The sequence below is a fragment of the Lagopus muta genome, chromosome Z (genome assembly GCF_023343835.1).
Source record: "Lagopus muta isolate bLagMut1 chromosome Z, bLagMut1 primary, whole genome shotgun sequence".
NCBI lineage: Eukaryota > Metazoa > Chordata > Aves > Galliformes > Phasianidae > Lagopus > Lagopus muta.
The window spans coordinates 22,124,864-22,144,911 of NC_064472.1; the positions used below are offsets into that span (position 1 = coordinate 22,124,864).

Genomic DNA, 20,048 nt, shown 5'->3' on the forward strand with positions numbered 1-20,048 from the left:
GCCAAGAATTGTAGCACACCCTCTTTCAGTCACCTTACTTCATCCACACCCTCTTCTAACCTGTTTGTCTCATGTACATGTCATGCCTAGGTTTTTGGACCATGTAGGCTTTTCCCAGCAGAGGCTGTCATCTGCTGTATATGATGTCTAGAATAGTGAGGACTTGGAATAGTATTCTGTATATAAAGAGTATTAGAGCTTCTCAGAGTTATGTTGTTTTACACACTGCACTGTTATTTTTTTATTGAGAGTAGAAGATGTGGTGTTCTCTCATTTATGAACATGTCTTACCACAAAACTGTTTTTCTATAGAGATCTTGGGAAAAAAAAGCATTCTAGTTTTGCCCTGTTTCTGACTCCCTCTCTTAGACAGAAGGCCTGTTGTGTGAATAACAAAAAAATTGGTTCTAGGTAAAGTCTAGAGAAATAATACCTACAATTAGGACATTTCTCACTTACTCCAAAGGTTTCTTCTTACAAAAAGCACCGTTGTATCCATCTATAGTGTCCTGTTTGTCTTTTTTTTGGTGGGGTGGGTAGGAATACACATTTGTACAGATGTTTATGTGAGTGCTTGTTATTTTCTGGTTTCTAGAATAAAAAGAAGTATGTAGAAAATAAACTAAAGGCTTCTTTTTTTTCCACATACTTCCTATGTTTTAATATTGGAATATCAAATGCACTTCATTGTTAATGTGCTTAGTGATTACTGAGATTTCAAGCAAATATATAATATATGCTGAATTTCAATTGATTTCTTTGAAAGAGGATAGAATGCACTTTGCTATTACACTGAAAGGCAATATTTTTGCTTAACGTTTATTAGATTTTTTCCCCTACTGTTCTCCCAACAGACAGAATTTATAAAATGACATTATTGAACCATACTGTCACTGAACTCCAGTAATGAAACTCGCTAGCCCAAATGGCAGGTTGGAGAGCTGACATTATGGCAGCACAGGGTGCAGGGGGGATCACTCACAGCATGCACTCCCAGGATCTTAAGCACACAGATCTTTTACGTTTAAACGTGAGAACATTCCTACAGTTTCCACAAAGTGCATGCCTATTCCTAGAATTGCTATGCATATTAAAACCTAACACTGCACATGTGCTGTGTTTGTATAGGATTCTTGCAAGGAGGTCTTTGGTGGTCATGAGGTTCTGTGGAAAAGTGTTATCCAGGCAAAGTTCGTGTTCGTGTGGGCCAGGTCCCACATATGGTCAGGAACTTATATACAAAAAACAATGCTGTTGAATAAGTTTCTACTTAGCACTTTAGCCTGTATTATAGTTGTCACAGTGTGCAGTGTGCCTCCTCAAGGGCTGTGGAATGCTGAGACTCTGTTTTTAGGCTCGAGATGTCCTGTTTATATTGGAAAAAAGCAGCCTTCCCTAGACAGAATGTCAGTTTATTGAAGATTTTGAATTAATTGCTGAAAGCTCTGAGTTTATTGTGCCAGGTATCAGTTCCCCTCTTTGGAAGTAGTTAGTTCTTCTCACGGTATTGATATTTTTTTCAATATATGTTGTATCAGGAAATTCAGACTTTGAGTCTGCGTGGTGCCTGTGTGCCACCTGTTTGCCTCAACAAAATCAACAAACTTCTGTTCTTCTGTTCCCATGCATAATGGCGATAGCCTTCCAAAGAGACTATCAGTATAATTTACCTACTTTTTACACTTGACCAGTGATTTGATAAGAATTTCATTTGTTAACTGTATCGATACGTATTTATCTGGTTTTACTCAAAATATCCTCGTTACACTTTGTTGTCTTTAGTGGTAAAATCATGTACATATATGCATAGTAATTACAGGCCTATTTTTGTTAGGCTGGATAGTTTTCAGAAGCCCGAATCTATCACTAGGTATGTTGGTTTCAAATTAAGTATTGGTACAGAAAAGAGGAGAGTAATCAAGTGAACTTAACAGCAGTGTTCTGTTAAAATGATTAACATTTTCCTTCAGTTAGCTTGTTGAGATCTTAAAAAGCAGCCCAGTAAATCATGTTCAGTTGACCTGCGGTTCTGAGTATTGGATTGTTATTTTCAAAAGCGCGTATTTAACTAACCTTACTCCTAAAAATTGCAGTAATCTCTAATGATCTCACGTGGCTGGCAGCGCAGACTCATCCGAAAAGCAGCACTGTGCCCTGCAGCACCGCAGTGGGGTGTGTGTTTAGCACTGACTCACAAGAGATGATCATTTCCTGCAGCAGCTAGTTAGCCTAATGCTGTCTAGCCTGAGAAGTGGCAGAATCACAGCACGAGGTGATATGGCTACAGGCATTTGAAGTATTGAAGCTAGACTTGTAAAGGATATGACGTGTAGTTTTCTATCACATTACAGATTATTCTCAATTCCACCTCTCGTGAATGACGTGTTACTACTTTTTTACATTGATGAAGTATGCTGTGAGACATCAGTGAATGTGAAAACCAAAAATTGTCTCTTTAGATAGAGCAATTAAATTAACTTTTGTAAAAACGTGTAAATTGCGTAATCAGAATCTAAAAGCAGAATATTATGTTCTGAAGTTACTATGTGACGTTTTCAGATCTCTGTTCTACGGATACTCCATCAAGCCTGTGGATTACCAGTAATGTTAATATTCAATCCAGCTTTGGTCTTAGAGAAGTTCATGAGAGCATAGGAGATTTTTGCAGGATGATACTGGTTCTAGTTCCCTATGTTAAAAGATGTGCGATTATTATTCTTGTTCGAGTTTATTTATAGAAAGAAGAAGAAGAAAAATTAAAGGAAATTATGATTATTTTTTTTTCTGTAAGAAGAATATGAAATGAATCTGTATAAATTTATAAGCTGTCAGCTGTTCCCACAGTCACCTGAAATCTAATGGAAAGCTTTGGAAGCATGAGATTATCAGATTGCATTGTTATTACACCAAATTGCAGGAGGAAATATGTGTTGATGAATGCCAGTTCACCAACAAGTGTATTTTGGTTTCTGTGGATTTTTTTTGTGTGTGTGCTATTTCTCTGTTTTAACTGATCACTTCCAAAAATTTCAGTCATTGATAATTTCCTGTATCAGCTAAATTGGTTGTAGTCCCAATGAGACAGAAGATTGTACACACTAATAAAGACTAGTTAGAGCTCTCTAGCCAATTCAAGCTAGTTTGAGAAAACTGTCACTTTTTGATTAGTCACACACCTGTATGTACATCAGATTTGGTGTGTTACCATTACCAGCACAAACTGTCTCTAGATTTTGAAAGCCTGAAGAACTTTCTAGTTTAATGTTTAGTTACGCATTTGTAGATTGGAATTGATTAAAAAGTGTATGATTATGTTAACACTAGTTTATGTTAATGATTTATCACTTAATTTATACCTACAAAAGCAAAAGCTGTTTGTTTGAGTAGTGATAATTTTTGCAGTTGTCATTTAAGGAAAAGAAAATCCTAGTGAATGTCTATCCTCTTTTATATTCAAAACATTTGAGGAAGTGGGTTTCACTGACATTCTTTTGTCTTTCAGATTTATGTGCTCAGGTTTGGCTTTTGAGCTCGCTGTCTGTTGAAGGTGATTGTAAAGATTATTTGGAAAGCTGAGTGAGGACTTGTATTAGTAGGAAGTCTAACGTTTAACGGATCAAATCACTGGACTAAGTTAGTAGTTTAGGGCATTTGTTTTGCAAAATCCAGAAAATAAAGGACAAATGCTCAAACTCATGAAGTAGTCCCACTTGAGTATGCCTTTATGCCATCAAAAGGAGATACGTAGAAATTATGCCAAAGCAAGATTTTGGTAGAACAGAACAGTTATGTGTTAAAGCTACTGAATTCAACTTGAACTCTACATTCAGCTTTCAGTTCTTTTCATCTGAGCTGCTTGAAGTGACCTGGAATGTGCAAGATGTCTTTCTGTGCTGGAATCACAGACATGAATCTTAGGGATCTTGGAACCTCACGGCAGCACATATTACAGAAATACATAGATGAATGTATCTACCATGTTAATTGCTAGAGTTAATTGCTAAGATTGTAGTATGTCTTGATAATGAATTGGAAGAACATAAGTGATGTGATTGACATAGTGAACACATTGCTGAGGAAAGGAGGAGATGTGTTCTTGCTGTAGATGCCGGCATTTGTTTTAGTGGCAAATTGAGTATTTCTTAGCTCTAAACCCAGTACTAGTCGTAGGCATAAATTCTAGTTCAAAACTGGGTGAATGGAAGCAAAAATCATGTTTTTCCTATTTTTTCTTCTAAGTACATTTCTTCTCATTCTGAGATAACAGTTGAGCGCTTGCAGATTTGTTTTCTGCAATTCAGAGCTCATAAGCAGTAAATGCTGTTTGTAAGAGTTCCAGCTATTCACGTTGCTCATTTTTGACACAGATTCCTTCTCAGTTTTATTCATTCCACCATCATTTTTCTTCTGTCCTGTACATTGCTACTCCAAAGCAGAATTTTAGCTGAAGTCAAAAGTTAAATAGTTGTCCTTGTAGGATAACAGAGCTTTAAGATCTCTGCAGTACTAGAGTTCTTGCAAAGATGGATGTCTGAAGAAAAAGGACTTTGTATTGAATTGCACCATTCATCCACACTGTTAGTTCAAACCAACGCTCCTTTTTGTTTGAATTTCATTGACTGCTGTATAGATTTTAGTGCATACTTTTCTGATGTTTATAGGTCAAAGTTAGATTTTTACTGTGGTCAGATGTTTACAGTTCATATTATGTCCTTATTTTGCCAATGTGTAAATCCCAAACAGGGATTTACACATAAAATTCCAAGAAAATCCTCAAACAAACCCCAGTGTAGAAATGATCAATCCAAGAGTTCCTGCCCGAAATGCCAAAAATTTTTCGTGTTGCTACATGAATCTAGAAGTTAGGACTCCGAGCGTAGCTGTAAGTACAGCATCGTACAGTTACAAATGGCAATGTTTTCACCTAGTTTTCTTCTTTAAATTACCTACTCTGCTCGTATTGGAATAGATTAGTTGAAAGTTGAGTTTAAGTACAGACGTGTCATCCCTTGCTCATGCGACAGGCAGTATTTTCTGTTGTGTCACGTAGGTAAGCTTTCATAGCTATAGACAGTAAGTTAACCAATGTATTCAAAATTAAAATGTCAAATGTAATTATTACTGCTTGCTCTTTCCTCTTTGCTTTTGGATGTTGCTTTTCCAGTTCTTTTATGTGATACTTCATTCCTGACACACCAAGATGAATTAAATGAATCTGCATTGTGAAATGGTTCCTCCTCAGATACTTGCTCATAGCTATTTGCATACTATAAATCATATCCTTGCACTCTTTTTTTTTCGTTTTTCTTTTCTTCTTTTTGGCGCATTGAATCATTGGCATTTGCTTTCATGAATTGTCTGTGACCTACTTCTTCTGTTTACAGACAATCAGTATATTACTTTGTAGCGAAATGAACCTTTCCTGGTAGGGATATTTTTATCCAGGGCAAAGCATATGTAGATTTTTTTCTCATGAATCGCTTCTATACTCTGTATTTAAGAGGCATTTAGTCTTTTTCACTGTATTCTTGTGGGATTCTGTATCTGCTGTCCATAACCTAGAATTATATTAAGGATAAACATTAAGTTTCACTTTCCTCTTTACCTCGCTTCTGTGTTCCTGGATTTTTGTGAGAAAATAGGATGTTACATTAGCCACTGAGGGAATAAAGGAATGTTACTATAAACAAGGCACTTTTCTGTAAGTTATGCATAGAAATAAATCTTGGTAAAGGCAACATAGAGATGGATTTTACAGACCATGTCCATTCTCAGAGATACATTTCACTCTTCTACCTGGAGACTGTACTACTCAATGGTCATTTGTTTAAAAGCAATGCATTTTGCTTTTATTTTTGTTTTGTTGTGCTTTTCCCATAAAAATGATACTCATTTTGCAGTTTCAGTCAGTAGATTTTCACAAATAATTTAATGTCCAGTAGTGTTATTCTTAAGTTAGATCACCAGTTATGGGAAGTATATATCATTGCAGAGAAGAAAATTTTTGGTCTCCCTAAATTATGCATAATTTGTTTTCAGAGCCTAGAAGAGCTTGTCTAGAGATTACAATCCAGCACTCTTTATGTTTTCATCTCCAGAAATCCTATTTTACATACTCTACAAGATTCTAAAATATTACTAATTATGATTTTTGAGTTTTATATACGTGGGTCATTAAAGAAACATAGCATGTCAGGGGGAAGAAAAGCACTTGATGGAGGAATGTGAGCACTATAACAGTACTTATTTGGAGTGTCCCAGATAATTTGTTTCTGACATCACTGAGTAATGCAGTCACTTGAAACTTACGCCATTGAAACTTCTGTTTAATGCTGCACTATACTATTTTTAATAGCATAAATGTGCATGTCTGCTAAGAGCCAGGTCTGTGGCAGCAAACTTACATATGTAAATCACTCAATCATTCTTGGCTTGTATGGTGCTTGATGATTAAGTGTTACCAAAAAAATAAAAAAAGGTGGTTGCATGTCATAAACCCTTTGCTGTCATCCCTGCTGATGAGTATGCCTGGAGATGTTTGAATTGCTTCACTGGAAATTATTCAGATGTTCCCAGTACGTCACAGTGACTTTGCAGCAAAGCAGTGCCATCTGCGTGTGTAATAGTCTGCCTTCCTGAAATAGGTGTGCTGCTGCATGAGGCTATTGTTGCTCTCAGACTCGGTATACATGCTGGGCTTTTATATGAGGGTAATCATTTGAGTTATATCTGCCCAGTTAATTAGGCTGAAGTAGCTGTGTTCGTATGCAATTACGGTTGAAAAAGAGAGTTTACGTTCTCATGGCTTGGTCTATTTTCCATCTGGGAAAATCTAAACCAGTAAAAGACTTCTATATTGATTATAACTATGTCGATGGAATAGATTCACATAGCTGTATCAGTACAGATACGTAGCTCACTCTTAATTATAGATACTACATGTCTAATAAAAAATGTGTTCAAAAGAAGTGATTGATGTAGTTTCTGTGATTTTGTAAATAGTGTCAGCTGTGTGTTAGTATCCTGGAGGGCATTTCAGTGTGTTTCTGTCAAGTTTCTCATGAAGCTTTCTTAAACAAAAAAATCATAATTAACAATTATGTTGGTTACATTATGTCAGTTTTCATCTGGAAAAAAGAAAGCCCATACATAGAGTTCTACAAATTAGTTATTTCCTGTTCTGCTATTAAAAGGACTTGACTGTTTGGAAAACTCTGGAGGGAAAAATGTAGCTCATTACAGCTCCATATAACTGACAGGCAGTGCCACGTTGCTGGCTGCACGTATGTTCATGGTGATGAACATGGATTGTTTGGTCACTTAACATTTCAGCATGAGTTTGCAGACAACCAGTTCCTACTGAACAAACAGCCTCTTCATGAAAGCCACCGTAGCTGGCATTAATTGATGTCCTCTTTGGCAGGCTGAACAGACACCGGCAGCTGAATGGGCACAAGGAAAGGATTTTTTTTTTTTCCTTAGGAAAATAATGCTTCTGATTGCTTAATTATGATTTAATTGCAAAACTTCGGCTCAGCTGATGGTGGGGGGAAAGGAGAACGCTGCTCTCGATGAAGAGAGAGACTCTTTTGTCTGCAGACTGCACTTTGGCAATGCGCTCTGTCTGTGTGCACACTCAAGTGGGGCACTGACGGTGCGGCTGGAGGTCTCCTGGGAGCAGCTGCAAATGTCAGGTTGAATGCCTCGCAGTCAAGTGTTTGTATTCAGGATCCTAACTAGTGAAGGGCCCACATTTTGTCCTAAATAATGATTAAAAAAAAAATTTTTTTTTGGTAAATTCCTTAATTCCAGTGTATTAACTATTTGCTTAAGCACTGTTGAATTTCTAATTCCAAGCAAAAAACAGTACAAATGGAACTTTAGTTATATAGTTGTGTTTTGGTTTTGTGTTTGGGGTTCAGCAGGCCCAGCACTGCCAGAGGGAGAGGGGAGGGGTTGTCCCGCTTTGCTTCGCACAGTGCAGCCTCAGCTCCAGCACTGGGTGCGGGTTGGGTACCACAGTGTAAAAGCATAAAGCTTCGTGTCCATGGAGGGCTACAAAGATGGTGAATGGTTTGAAGGGCAAGATGTCCAAGGAATGGCTGAGGCCCTTGGGTGTGCTGAGCACAGAGCAGAGGAGCTGAGGGGAGGCCTGATGGCGGCTGCAGCTCCTCACAGGAGCGGAGGGCAGCGCTGAGCTCTGCTCTGTGTGACAGCGACAGGGCCTGAGGGAACGGCATGGAGCTGTGCCAGGGGAGGGCAGCTGGGCGCTGGGGACAGGGTGTGCAACACAGTGAGGTTGGGCACTGGAACAGGGTGCCAGCAGTGGTCATGGCACCAAGCTGCTAGAGCTCAGGAAGTGTTTGGACAATGCTCTCAGACACAGGATTTGAATTTTGGGTGGTACTGCATGGAGCCAGGGGTTGGACTCACTGGTGACTCCTGTGGGTCTCTTCCCTCTTGGGATATTTTTACTATATACTCTTTTTAAGAAGCTCAGCTCTAAAATGAATGAGACTGTTTTCTTGTTACTTGCATGAATTAGTTTGAAGAAAGAGTGAAAACTTATACCTTGAACTTAAAAATTAGATTTTAAATGTATGTATTTTTTACACTCTCAGAGTCATAAGAGAAAAGAAGGAAGGGGTAAGGAAACTACTGACAGTGACATGAAAAAGCTGAAGCTCACTTCCCTTATTTTGCAGGTGCTCAATAGGCAACTAATTCACACTGCAATGCTTCTGAATTTGTGGGTTTCTGCCCTCCCTTCTGGTTCTCATCAGGTTAAATAGTGTGAGTGATCAGGGCTGTCTTTACTGGAGGAATGTGTCTGAATACTAATATCCTTGAAAGATTTTGCCTTGCTCCCTGCATGTTGTGACAAAAGGAAGTTTTTCAGAATCTGCTGCTAGGTTTTATGTTAAAAATTACATCTTCATCTTTGAGGTGTAAAGCAGGGATCCTCCTCTGAGTAACACGGTTTGAAGCAAGCAGTAGCTAAAAAATTCACACAAGCTTGTATGTAAGATAAAAATGTGAGGTTGGGATATTTGTAAGAAAAGACAAAGGAATTTTTTTTTTTTTCCTGAGTTCATTTACAGACTTGTGTTTTTACAGCATGTCATTTCTTCCAGCTTTTGGTCCTGTAAAGCTGTATCTGTTTAATGCTGGTTGTACAGTGCTGTGAAAAAGTTCCACAGAAGAACTGAATAATTAAATGAAGTTAATGCAACTTTTTTTTTTTTTTAACGGATTCTGTTTTAATTTATCTGTAACTCCACTACTTTCTTTGCCTACTCTTCTTACTGACCTTCTGCCTAAAGGTTAAAATTGTATGTATGTGCACACATATTTGGTTTGCCTTCTGGTTGCAGTTGTTTACAGATGAGTTATAATTTTTATCTTTTTTAGCATGAATGAGCTGAAGTCAAACCTACCAGTTCCAGGAGAATTGTGATGATTTAGCTAAGGTTAAATCTACAGATTTCAGAAAACCGTGACACCACAAGAGGCAGAAGTCTCACAGTGATAAACATAAGGAATGAGCTAGTGGTAGTTGAAGTATTGTGATTTATGAAATTCTAATTTTAAAATAGAAAAATGAACACTTAGTTTGCCAGAGGTTTTAATTACTTTGTAATCTCTTAATTCTTTCTAGCAAGGGAAGGTAAGTTATTTAGCAGTTATTTAGTTAAGCTTTTCAAAGTAGTGGATAATAGAGCACTTCATACAGTGACAGTGTCTTACAGCTTTTTTGGTGCCCTGCTTGCTAGGAATTAGGAAATGTCAGGCTCTTGTTCCTAGTAGGTTTGATCTGTGAATGTAATTTTTCTTCATTTTTTTCTCTGGCATTGATTATCCAATCTATCAAAACCTTATCTAAAGGTTTAAAGAAAAAAACCATTTATTTAGCATACACTCTTCTGTAGTTTTGATAGGATGTGAGCTACCAAATCTAGCAATGGAGAACACTGAGTCCTATGTGGAGTAATTATTGATTAAGGTAAAAAATGAATTCCTATTTAGTTATAGAAGAAAGAAGTCAGGTGTAGGTTAGGGATTAAAACAGAAGGCTGTTATTGGCTTTGAAAGTGAAACCATACAAAATCACATAGTTTACTACCCTTGAATTCTAGGATATTATTAATTTTATTGCAATTATATAAAATGATTTAGAAGAAAATCTCAAAAACAACTGTCCTAACAATTGTGGTATGGGGAAAATATTTCTAGGGCTTGTCTTTTAGTGGCTTTTCTCATGAGGGGAGTTTCTGGCTAGGATGTAGAGCAGATACTTTCATGTGATAAACATGTTGAGCTCTGCTGTGTAGACTTCGGTTTAATAAGCCTCTGATCCTTTTTTTATGAAGGTAACATTAGCAATGTAAATTGTTTTGACATATGTTCAAATTGCAAGGAGGTTGAAAGTAAGGTAAAACAAAACTGTAGCAGGAAGTAGAGCAGACTAAGTCATTTCTTCTCCTTTCTCTTTCGTATCCCCAAATGAAAGCAGATTGATCGTTTCTGAGCTACTTCCTAGGCATCTGTTTTGTCACTGAGGCATCAGAGCTGTTAGGCTGTTTTTATGTGTAAACGTGTGATAATTTCCGGCAGTGGTAGACTTACCCTTAGAAACTACCACGTGTGCTCTTTCAGCCACAGGAAATGCTCAGAAAAGCCACTCTGCTATTTGGGGAATCTCTCAATGTTATGAGGAGGACTGTCTATCGCACCATCATAATACACCAATCCAATGAAATGAGGTGAATTAAGAGCAGTGATGCCCATAGGACTGCTGTTGGGAATGGCTGTCAGCAAGGAGAAAGCTGAGAAAGCCAAGAGGTGGCAGGTCTAAGTGGAAAACAGAGCAAGAAAGCTGTGTGGATTGCAGTATCTGGATAAGCAGGTCTTCTGTCAGCAGTCGGGAGGCACGCCCACTTTTTATCTTAATTCTGAACTGTGCTGGTCTCATTTTCAACCAGAGTTACAGAAAGCTTGGGGTTTGAGCTTAGCTCCCTTGTGGTGCTGCAACAGCCTGGGGACTTTGCTGTGGTTAGACTTTGAGTCTGGATGGATGCTATTCAAAGGAAAAATGGCTGGAACATGACCCGCTTTGTCTTTGTGGATCTTGTTTTTGTTTTTTGGCAGAGCCAAATTGGGTAAAAGTTGTGAGTTGGGCTAGTTGGCTAGGCTGTCTGTGGTGGGTGTGGAAAAGGCCTTGCTCATACCTTTACATCAGCTAGGGGTGGAACTTGCGGAAATCACACAGCTACCCCCTCCTGAGTCTGGACTGTGCATGTTGGGAGCAGCAGCAGCCAGAGGCACCAGCCAGCTCCCAGAGTGAGGGCAGATCGAACAGCAAGCACCATCAGTGGTGGGCTGCAGGAGACGGCACAGGAGACAGCAGGTCTAGAGTAATAAAGCAGAACTGATGCCGGTGGGGGCGGGGGTGGGGGTGGGGGGGGCAGTGCACAGCTCTCTACTGTAGTAACTGACCTTGCCTTATTTCTCCTAAGATATTAACAGTGGGCAAGGGGGAAGCACAGGCAACATCCTGTCCCCAAAGTAAGGTTTGAGGTGAGCACCACAACGTGGTGAGAAATATGGGGCCACATCATCTTGTTAAGAGATATACCAAGCGCTTGTAGTCAAAATCCAAAATCTAGAATAACCTTTGTTAATGTGAAATTTCTTTGAATGGCCAAAAACATGGTGAGATTTGTGTCCTTAAAACCCCTGACCTGCTGTGGCTGTGATAGGCATGCACTCTAGTAAGTTATTTCCCGTCTGATGTAAATGATTTCTGGCAGAGCTATCTGCGAGCAAGTCAAGGCACTACCTCGTTTGGTTAGCATCTCAAACTTACTGATGCTTTGATCTTCACAGGTGTGATACATGACACGTTGTTGTTGTTTTTAAGGGACTAGTAGTTAAGTGTTATAAACCTTCTTCTGTTCCTCTCAGTTACTCTTTTTTTGCATGTAGGTTTTTCTCCCTTTTTTAATTTCCCAAATTTTGTTATGGAAGTCATACTTAGTGGTGAGTCAGGCAATCCCTGTAGATTTTTCCTCTGATTCTGATACTGCCTAGCTATTTGTCTTTTTTTGTTTTGAAAGAGAAATATTTACATGTTGAGGAATTTGTTGAATGTCACAGTATGATAGCAGATGTGCTTTTCAGCAAATAATATGGTTTGCATCTCTTCCCAAAACACACACAAGATTAAAAAAAAAAAATGAAGCAGCAGCAGAAGTAATCATTCCCACGGATGTGTTCTCAGTAGCTTGTATGATACAAAGTTTCAGAAACTGCATATTGAGGATAAGGAAGCAGAATTGTGCAGGAGTCTCGTTTATAATCTTGGGTGTTGTGGTCTTTGCTGTTTTCCCATGCAGTGTTCATAACAAGTTTTATCTTGTGTGCAGCAGTTCTATGGATATTGTACAACTATGGGGGTTAGAAGTTGGCTTAAATACTCAGTCTTGTGTCAAATAATGAAATGCTTGTCTCTAATCAGTTGAAGTGTATCAGGTTTTTTTTAGGAAGCAGCTGAACAGACAAATAGAACATTTTAGGTCTGTGGGGGAGATTTAGATTTCTTGAAATACCATTTTTCTTCTGTTTGAAGAGAAAAAAAGAAGCTTGATCAAAACTGCTAGGAGTAAAAATAAAAGCAAACGCTAATGCAAAATATGTTGAACACGGATGTAGCTACATTAGGCAAAGGCATAGTTATGTTTATTTGTGTTGCAGTGCATTATGGAAATGTAGATTTCTCTCACAGCATCAGAGATCAGTCTTTGTGACAGAGTGTGACAAATCTTCCACAGGTCTGAACAGAAGAGACTTGGGAGATACTTTTTGCAGTTTCATGAATTACTTTGGCAGATTCTTCTCCACCAGTGCTGACCAATGTGTCTTTGAATTCCTTGACAGTCTGTGCAGAGGGTGATCGTGCATCCAGCTGTTTTCATTTCAAGGTTAATCTTCAACATATTTTCTTCCTAGAAAAATGAGGAAGAGTCTGAGTTTTCCTTCTTTGTTATTTGGGGAAGATAAGAGTTTTGATGATGTGCAGGAAGCTGGTAGACATCAGTGACTGCAGAAAAGCACTTGTTAAGTGTCTAGTCTGGGTGTCCAGTTTCACCCAGGTAGCAGTCAGAGCTGAAACATTCACAACTCTATTGGAAAAAAATCAAGACATACTCTGCTAAGCTAGTACTGCTAGCGGCTGTGTATTTCAGTATTTCCTTGTGTTTGTTATGCTTTGAAAGCTGTCTTCAAAGTATAACTGTCTTCATTCAAGTGACTAAAGCTTAAATACAACTTGAACCTTTCCGTCATAACTGTTAAACTTTCCAGCAAATACCATGACTATTTCTTCAGCTCACTAAAATATAGAATAATTCCTTGCAACGTGTAGGATATTTAATAAGTAGCGTTTTTCAATGTGTGTCTATGTGTGTATATATAAGATTCTAAAATAAAACTTCATGTATCTATATTTATTTATATCTATGTCTATGTGTAAACATACATAGATATACCATATATAGAAAGTACATTTGCAAACATAGTCTATTAAAATATTTTGGAAAATAATACTGTGTTATGCTAAATGTATGTAAGTATGGATCATCGACATCCATTTTAAAAGTTCAGTGTTACTGATCTTGTGTTTTGCTCACCTTCAGATGTTTTCCACATTTGTCTAAGTGGTGGCACCTAACGGATTTTTTAATTCAGCCTTTAAGAAATTTCTCTCAAAATTGGAAACTAGTGCTTCCTTACTCTGCACTCTCCACTAGCTGTAGGGCAGAACAAGATAGCAGATTGCTCTGAGTAGGGTTTGTGGGTTTTGCTTGCGTAACCCTAAATCCTCAGCATTCATGAATAAACAGTCTTGGTTGGTTTGCTCTCTTTTAATAAGTGACCTAGGCATGAAACTTCTTTAACTGTACCCATGTTGCATTGTGTTTTCCTAAATCAGATGATGCATCATCAACCTTAATGGTTCCTGTTGGCAAGGAAAGCACTGTATATGAAGAAAGGCTAAGTGAACTGGGTCTGTTCAGCCTTGAGAAAAGATGACTAAGAGGGGACCTGATCCAGGTCTATAAATATCTAAGGTGTGGGGGGCAGAATGGCGAGGCCGGACTCTTTTCAGTGGTGAGTGGAGACAGGACAAGGGGAAACGGCTGGAAACTGCAGCATAGGAAGTTCCACACAAATGTGCGCAAGAACTTCTTTACAGTGAGGTGACGGAGCACTGGAACAGGCTGCCCAGGGAGGTGGTGGAGTCTCCTTCTCTGGAGATGTTCAAGACCTGCCTGGATGCCTACCTGTGCGACCTGCTGTAGGGAACCTGCTTTGGCAGGGGGGTTGGACTCGATGATCTCTGGAGGTCCCTTCTAACCCCTACAGTTCTGTGATTCTGTGTGTATCGCACATGTCATCTCTTCATTACAGCTGTTGCATTCTTTTTGAGTTAGTGCCCCACAGAACTTCAATGGATGATGGAGAGCTTGGAAATGCTCACCAGACTGCCCCTTAATGCAGAAGACCTTTTTTTCTGGAAAAGCAGAACACAAATCAAAAGCAGTGAATTCCTCATTATAGAGGTTTTAATTAATTATTATTATTTTTTTTAACTTAAAGCAGAGTGTCCTGTTGATTCTTCAGTGTTGCTGTTCATGAACTTAACTATGGAGTTAGCTTCAAAATAAGTTAAATGTAACTGAAATACAACTTACTCTGTTGTATAAGCAAAGTGGCGTCATCTGAAGTCTTGCTAGGGACAGCACATTCCTCCTAAGGTAGTTTTCAGCCGTGCGGTTTTAACACCAGAAAGATTGCAACTGCTTTCTTATCCCTACATCCTTTATGCTAGTGCTGATCTTGCACTATGAGCCTGTCTTGTATCTATGCAGTCAAGCTTCGTATTCTGGGTACAGCAATAGCTTATTTTATCTGCACTTACATTAGCAAATAAAACATTTATTTGCAGTCTTTCTTAAATAGGAGGTGTGCCCTTTTAATCTTTACTTTCACCTAAATGTATTATACTGATAACAAAATTAGGAAGCTGTGTTGCAAAGTGTTGTGCTCAGCATATACCATGAAAGGTGGTGAACTGTCATGATAGCTTGTAGTCCAAATCCATCCTCATTACATGTGTTAATTAAGATGTTGAGATGAGATCACCATAAATGATTAAAGCTATGAAAAGCATGGCAAGAGGCAATCTCTATAAATATGTCCTTTTTAATGTTGTTTTTTTTTTTTTTTGTAGGGGTGGGGAGTGAAAGCAATTAACCTTTAGTGCCAGTAATTTGCTCACATATTAACCCTCTTTCTGAAGAAGAATCTTTCATTTTTATGTGTGCTTCTCACTGTTACTGCCATTTTTTGATCAGGAAATCAGAATTTAATATTTCAGTTCACAGAATCACAGAATAACCAAGGTTAGAAAAGACCTTCAAGATCATCCAGTCCAACCATCCACCAATCACCAATAGTACTCACTAAACCATGTCCCTCAACAGAAAATCCAATTGTTCAGTTCTGGATGCGGTACCTGTCCCGAGTATGCAATTAGAAGAAGTTTCCCTTTCAGTCTTGCAGCATACTTAGTGCTTTCAGGAGCTTAGTGCAGCTGTACTTAGTGGCCATGCTAGTGCTTCATGCACTGCTGGTGGGGGTGTAGCTGTTCCCATCATTTCTGCCCAGAGAGCTTTTGCCTGAGGAAAAATGTAGCTGTTTAAGAAGCAAAGTAATACAGCCTCATGCAGCTGGATCCTGCCTTTCAGCAGCTGTAGTTAACCCTTGCTTTCTGAGATTAACAGAGTTCAGTGCAGAATACCTTTTACATAGTGTCCTGTTCTTGCTTTATCAGGCAGTGCTTCTCATGGGAAGTGTTCATCTGTTGCAGTTGGACTGACTCAGAGGTCAGAGCGCTCGCTGCTCCTGATAGCAGAGAGTGAGGGAGAAATTCCCCAGCAGTGAAGTATTGTGAGTGGGCAGGAGTGTTGGTGGCAGAGAGCAGGAGTTTAGGCAATGGGATTTGGAAACCAAATAGTAAATTATAAATTGGATTCCATGATAAGGAACGGTGCCAGTAATCCAGGGCACAGCTGGTAGGATGTAAACAACTGCCAAACATAGTGGTTCAAGGTTTTTCAAGTTGTGAGAACAGGTTCAAATCCAGGGAGGATCTTCCTGGGAAAGAAAAGAAGAAAAGTGGAAAAAATGCAAACTTTCTGTTTCGATTTTGTGTACACCTCAATTGTAGATAATATGTTTAATATGACTGGATCTTCTTGGAAAAGTTATTTTTTAACTCAGTGCTTTAGACCGTGTGTCGTATCTGCTGCCTAGCTTGCTGGTCTTGTCTCCATGCTGTGCAACCTGAACCCAAGGCTTAGAGAATTGTTTTTTGAGAGTGTAACTCTCTGTTTTATCAAGGTTATGTTTCCGTAGCTTACAATCCCTGTGGATGTTCCTGTGCTGTGTAACTTCAGTGTAGACAGAGAGGCTTTCTTTCAGAGCTGCGTCTTAACAGTTGGTTTATTTTGTCAAATTTGAATGGAAAATTTATGAAGACAATAGAAGGAAAAAGTTGCTTGATGAGTATAGAAATCCAGGATAAATGATTTTGTCTGCAGAATGGCTCTAACGCTGAAGACTGCTCTTTCAAGACTAATATGTTTGTCAGTAATGCTTTGCTATCTCCTTAGTGGGACTCTGCTTCCTGTTTGCAATGTTCTAGTATCTTAGGTCATTTTTCAGAGTTCCCCACAGATAGCTTTTTTACCCACAAAGAGCCTCTTCTATTCTAGCATTAATCTGAGGAAGGAATTGTGTATCATGGCTTATACAGGATAACCACATTGAATTTCAGAATCTGTGGAACAAAATAACAAAGCTACAGGATGAGCTGTAGCATGGATTTGTGTTTTCATGCAGTGATTCACTTTTTAGCTTAGGAGGAGGACAAGCAGAGTGGTGGTACATTGGTGGAGGCTGCCCACCCAGCTGGTGGACTCACCGTCTTTGAAGGTGTTTAAGGAAAGGGCAGATGTAATACTTAGGGACATGATCTAGTGAGCGGATTCGGTGGTAGGTGGACTAGATGATCTTAGAGATCTTTTCCAACGTTAAAGATTTTGATTCTGGGAGTTTTATATCCTAGATGATATGTTAGAAGTATTGTGCTAATTTCAAGTGTAGAATGTGAAGTTTGAATTTTACTGTAAAAACGAATAGAGTCTTTTGCATGTGAAATTCAGACGTAAGTGATAAAACTCAACTTCCGTAGTTGAATGTAAATGGTGCAGATATACATATCTGGAATTACCTAGGTAACAAAATCAACCATGTGTGCAAGTTTCGAAGTAATGTTTGGTTAGTTAAGAAGAATCATCAGCTACCTGTGGAATCGCTTCTACTGGTTATATATTTTAAGCGATTGGATGATTAAAATATATCTTTTTTGTGAAAGATGAGAATCTCAAGCTTGCATTTGCAGAGCAGCTGCATGTCTTGTAGTGGGGTCTCATAGCCTATAGCTTTAGACTGCAACCCAGAAGCTGTATTCGTCATCACACCATAACGGATAGATGCAGTCTGTTGTGTTCTTAAACAAATGTTTAATGAATACTGAAATTTTCTGTTGGATTTAGTTTTGGATTGCAGAATTACCAGTGGACAGTTATTCCTTTTTTCTTACAAAATGTGTAGCAGCTAAATTGAGGCTTGTCATAGTATGATATTAAAAAAATTACTGAAAGTACAGTGATATTACATGAAGTCAAAAGGAAGAATTTGGACTATTCCTAATAAGAGGACAATCGCATGTAATTCTTCAGCTGGATAAAATCTAGAGATGAGATGAAACAAGAAGACTTTGGAATTGTCTAATAAAATATGGAGTATTTGCTGAAGTTCTGTCACTTAAAAAGTAGGTTACATAGTGAGTACATTAAACATACTTCTTATAAGATAACCAAATTTAGGAGGATTCTTTAAAATGTATGTTCTCTGTCATTTGAGAAGATTTATCTCTTTAGTCAGCTTAGAAATTGGAGTGCATCTCTGTTTTATGTGATTTCTGTACTTCAGATGTTACTACTTCAGTCATTTTTTGTTTTCTGTTCTTAAGTAGATCAGTTGTTATTATTAATAGATATGCATAAGTTAATGTATAATTCGCTATAATAATATAGTGATATGGTAGTTAATAACTTGGCATTAACTGTTTGAAGTGTTGAGGATTCATATTTATGACTGTAGTAGCTGCAGTAAGCAAGAGAAAATATCTCTAAGAAAAAAAAACACTTAAAAATTGTGTGGTGTATTTAAGAAAAGTGTGTCCTCTCAAGTTTAATAGATTCATTAATTTACTATTTATCTTGCTTAATGATCCTGTGATAAGGGAAATTAGTGGCTTTGCAGATGAAAAATGTCTGAGTAAAAAAATGCATTCATCTTTGTAGGCATCATCTGTTTCACTGACAAAAGGCACAGATGCAAAATTTATCTCAATAATTGAATTTATAATTATTGTATCATAGATTGATAAATCATTGCTCTTGATGGCTTGTAAGTTCGAGCTACAGTTCATGTAACAAATAGATTTAATCATTGAATAGTGATTATAAGCTGAGATTTTTCTAAGATTGCACTTGTATGTTTTATACATTATTTAAAAAGTAAGGCAGAGAAGAAAGCTGCAGATACGGAAGAGGATTTTGTTAATGACTCTACAGGGACGTGCTTTTCTGTGAATGGCAGAATGGCAGACATGCAGGCTTGAAAAGTTTCTGCTGTGCTTTTTCTTTGGAAACTGCTGTCTTTGCCATTATCGAGGATGTTCATAGATTTCCTAAACTCATAGAAGTACTACAAATCAGCAATAGCACTGATTTTTAATAGGAGGCTGGGAAGTGAAAGAACAAATAAGCAAAAAGTCAAAGTGTTCGTATGTGGTGTGTGATGTATTTCTGATGCTTATGTCTTTTTTTTCCTCTTTCCCAACAGCTGTAGAACAAGCAATCGAAAGAGTTTGATGGGCAATGGCCAGTCTCCAGCTCTGCCTCGACCTCATTCACCTCTCTCAGCACACACAGGTGATTTTTGTATCTATGCTACTGCTGTTGTTATTAAATCCTTAAAAATCCTGTATAAGAAAAGGAAAATAGGCTAATTCTCTTCTCCACTACCCCTCCTTTCTTTGTTGGTTGTAGTGGAAGAACTGCATATCATTCCATCCAACTTTCTGTTAAGTTTAAATTCAGAAGTCCATACATGTTAGGCTATGGTGGAAAGCACTCCAGAGATACCTAGCACGGGTCATGCAGCTTTTTTTGTTTTTCACGTTCTTATGCATTTTCTCCAATTCCTTATCAGTGTGTATTACAGTATGAAAGGAATATAAAACAGCTTATAACACATGGTAAATTTAATGGAGTTGGTGAGTAAAGTATTACAGTATTATAGTGTTTTTGCTCCTTAGGATTTTTGATGTTAGACACATGGCAAGAAATTTCAGTGCTTCATTTGTCATATTCCATTTTGCTTCTAAAGCAGCTGAAGAGATGCTTTGGATTGAATCAAAGATTGAATAAAAAGTCTGTAGATTTGGGATATTATTGATAACAATTGTCCTCAATTTTCAAAAAAAGCATTTTTAGAATATAAAAACACATTTCTTCAAAGAATTATTCTGTCATGTTTTTTTGTGTTGGCACTGACACTGACTACTTTGTAGTACTGTTCCTGGATGGTGGAAGATAAAGTGCAGAGTTCTGTGTGTGTTTTTCAAGAAGGTGTTGAGTTTAGTGAGACACCTGCAGTTTTCTGGTGGAAGTAACATTATTAGAAAAAATAGAGTGGTTCTCTTCAAACTGAGCAGCAGGCTATCACAATCAGAAACACAGATGAGATCATGAAGATTTGTGAAGAGTTCAAGATAACATGCTATGTGCAGTTTCTCAAACATAAAACAGGAGTAGAATAAAATACTGCATTTGGAAGGAACTTACAGATCC

At 38.0% G+C, this 20,048-nt stretch overlaps 1 protein-coding gene across 4 annotated transcripts in view; it reads left to right on the plus strand.

Moving 5' to 3' along the window:
- MAST4 (microtubule associated serine/threonine kinase family member 4) overlaps positions 1-20,048 on the plus strand; it is a 284,616-nt gene that overhangs the window by 192,777 nt on the left and 71,791 nt on the right. For all 4 annotated transcript variants that reach the window (XM_048930615.1, XM_048930616.1, XM_048930617.1 and 1 more), the window contains one exon: positions 19,039-19,127. In XM_048930615.1, the coding sequence (XP_048786572.1) occupies positions 19,039-19,127 (89 nt within the window). The remainder of the gene's footprint in view (positions 1-19,038; positions 19,128-20,048) is intronic.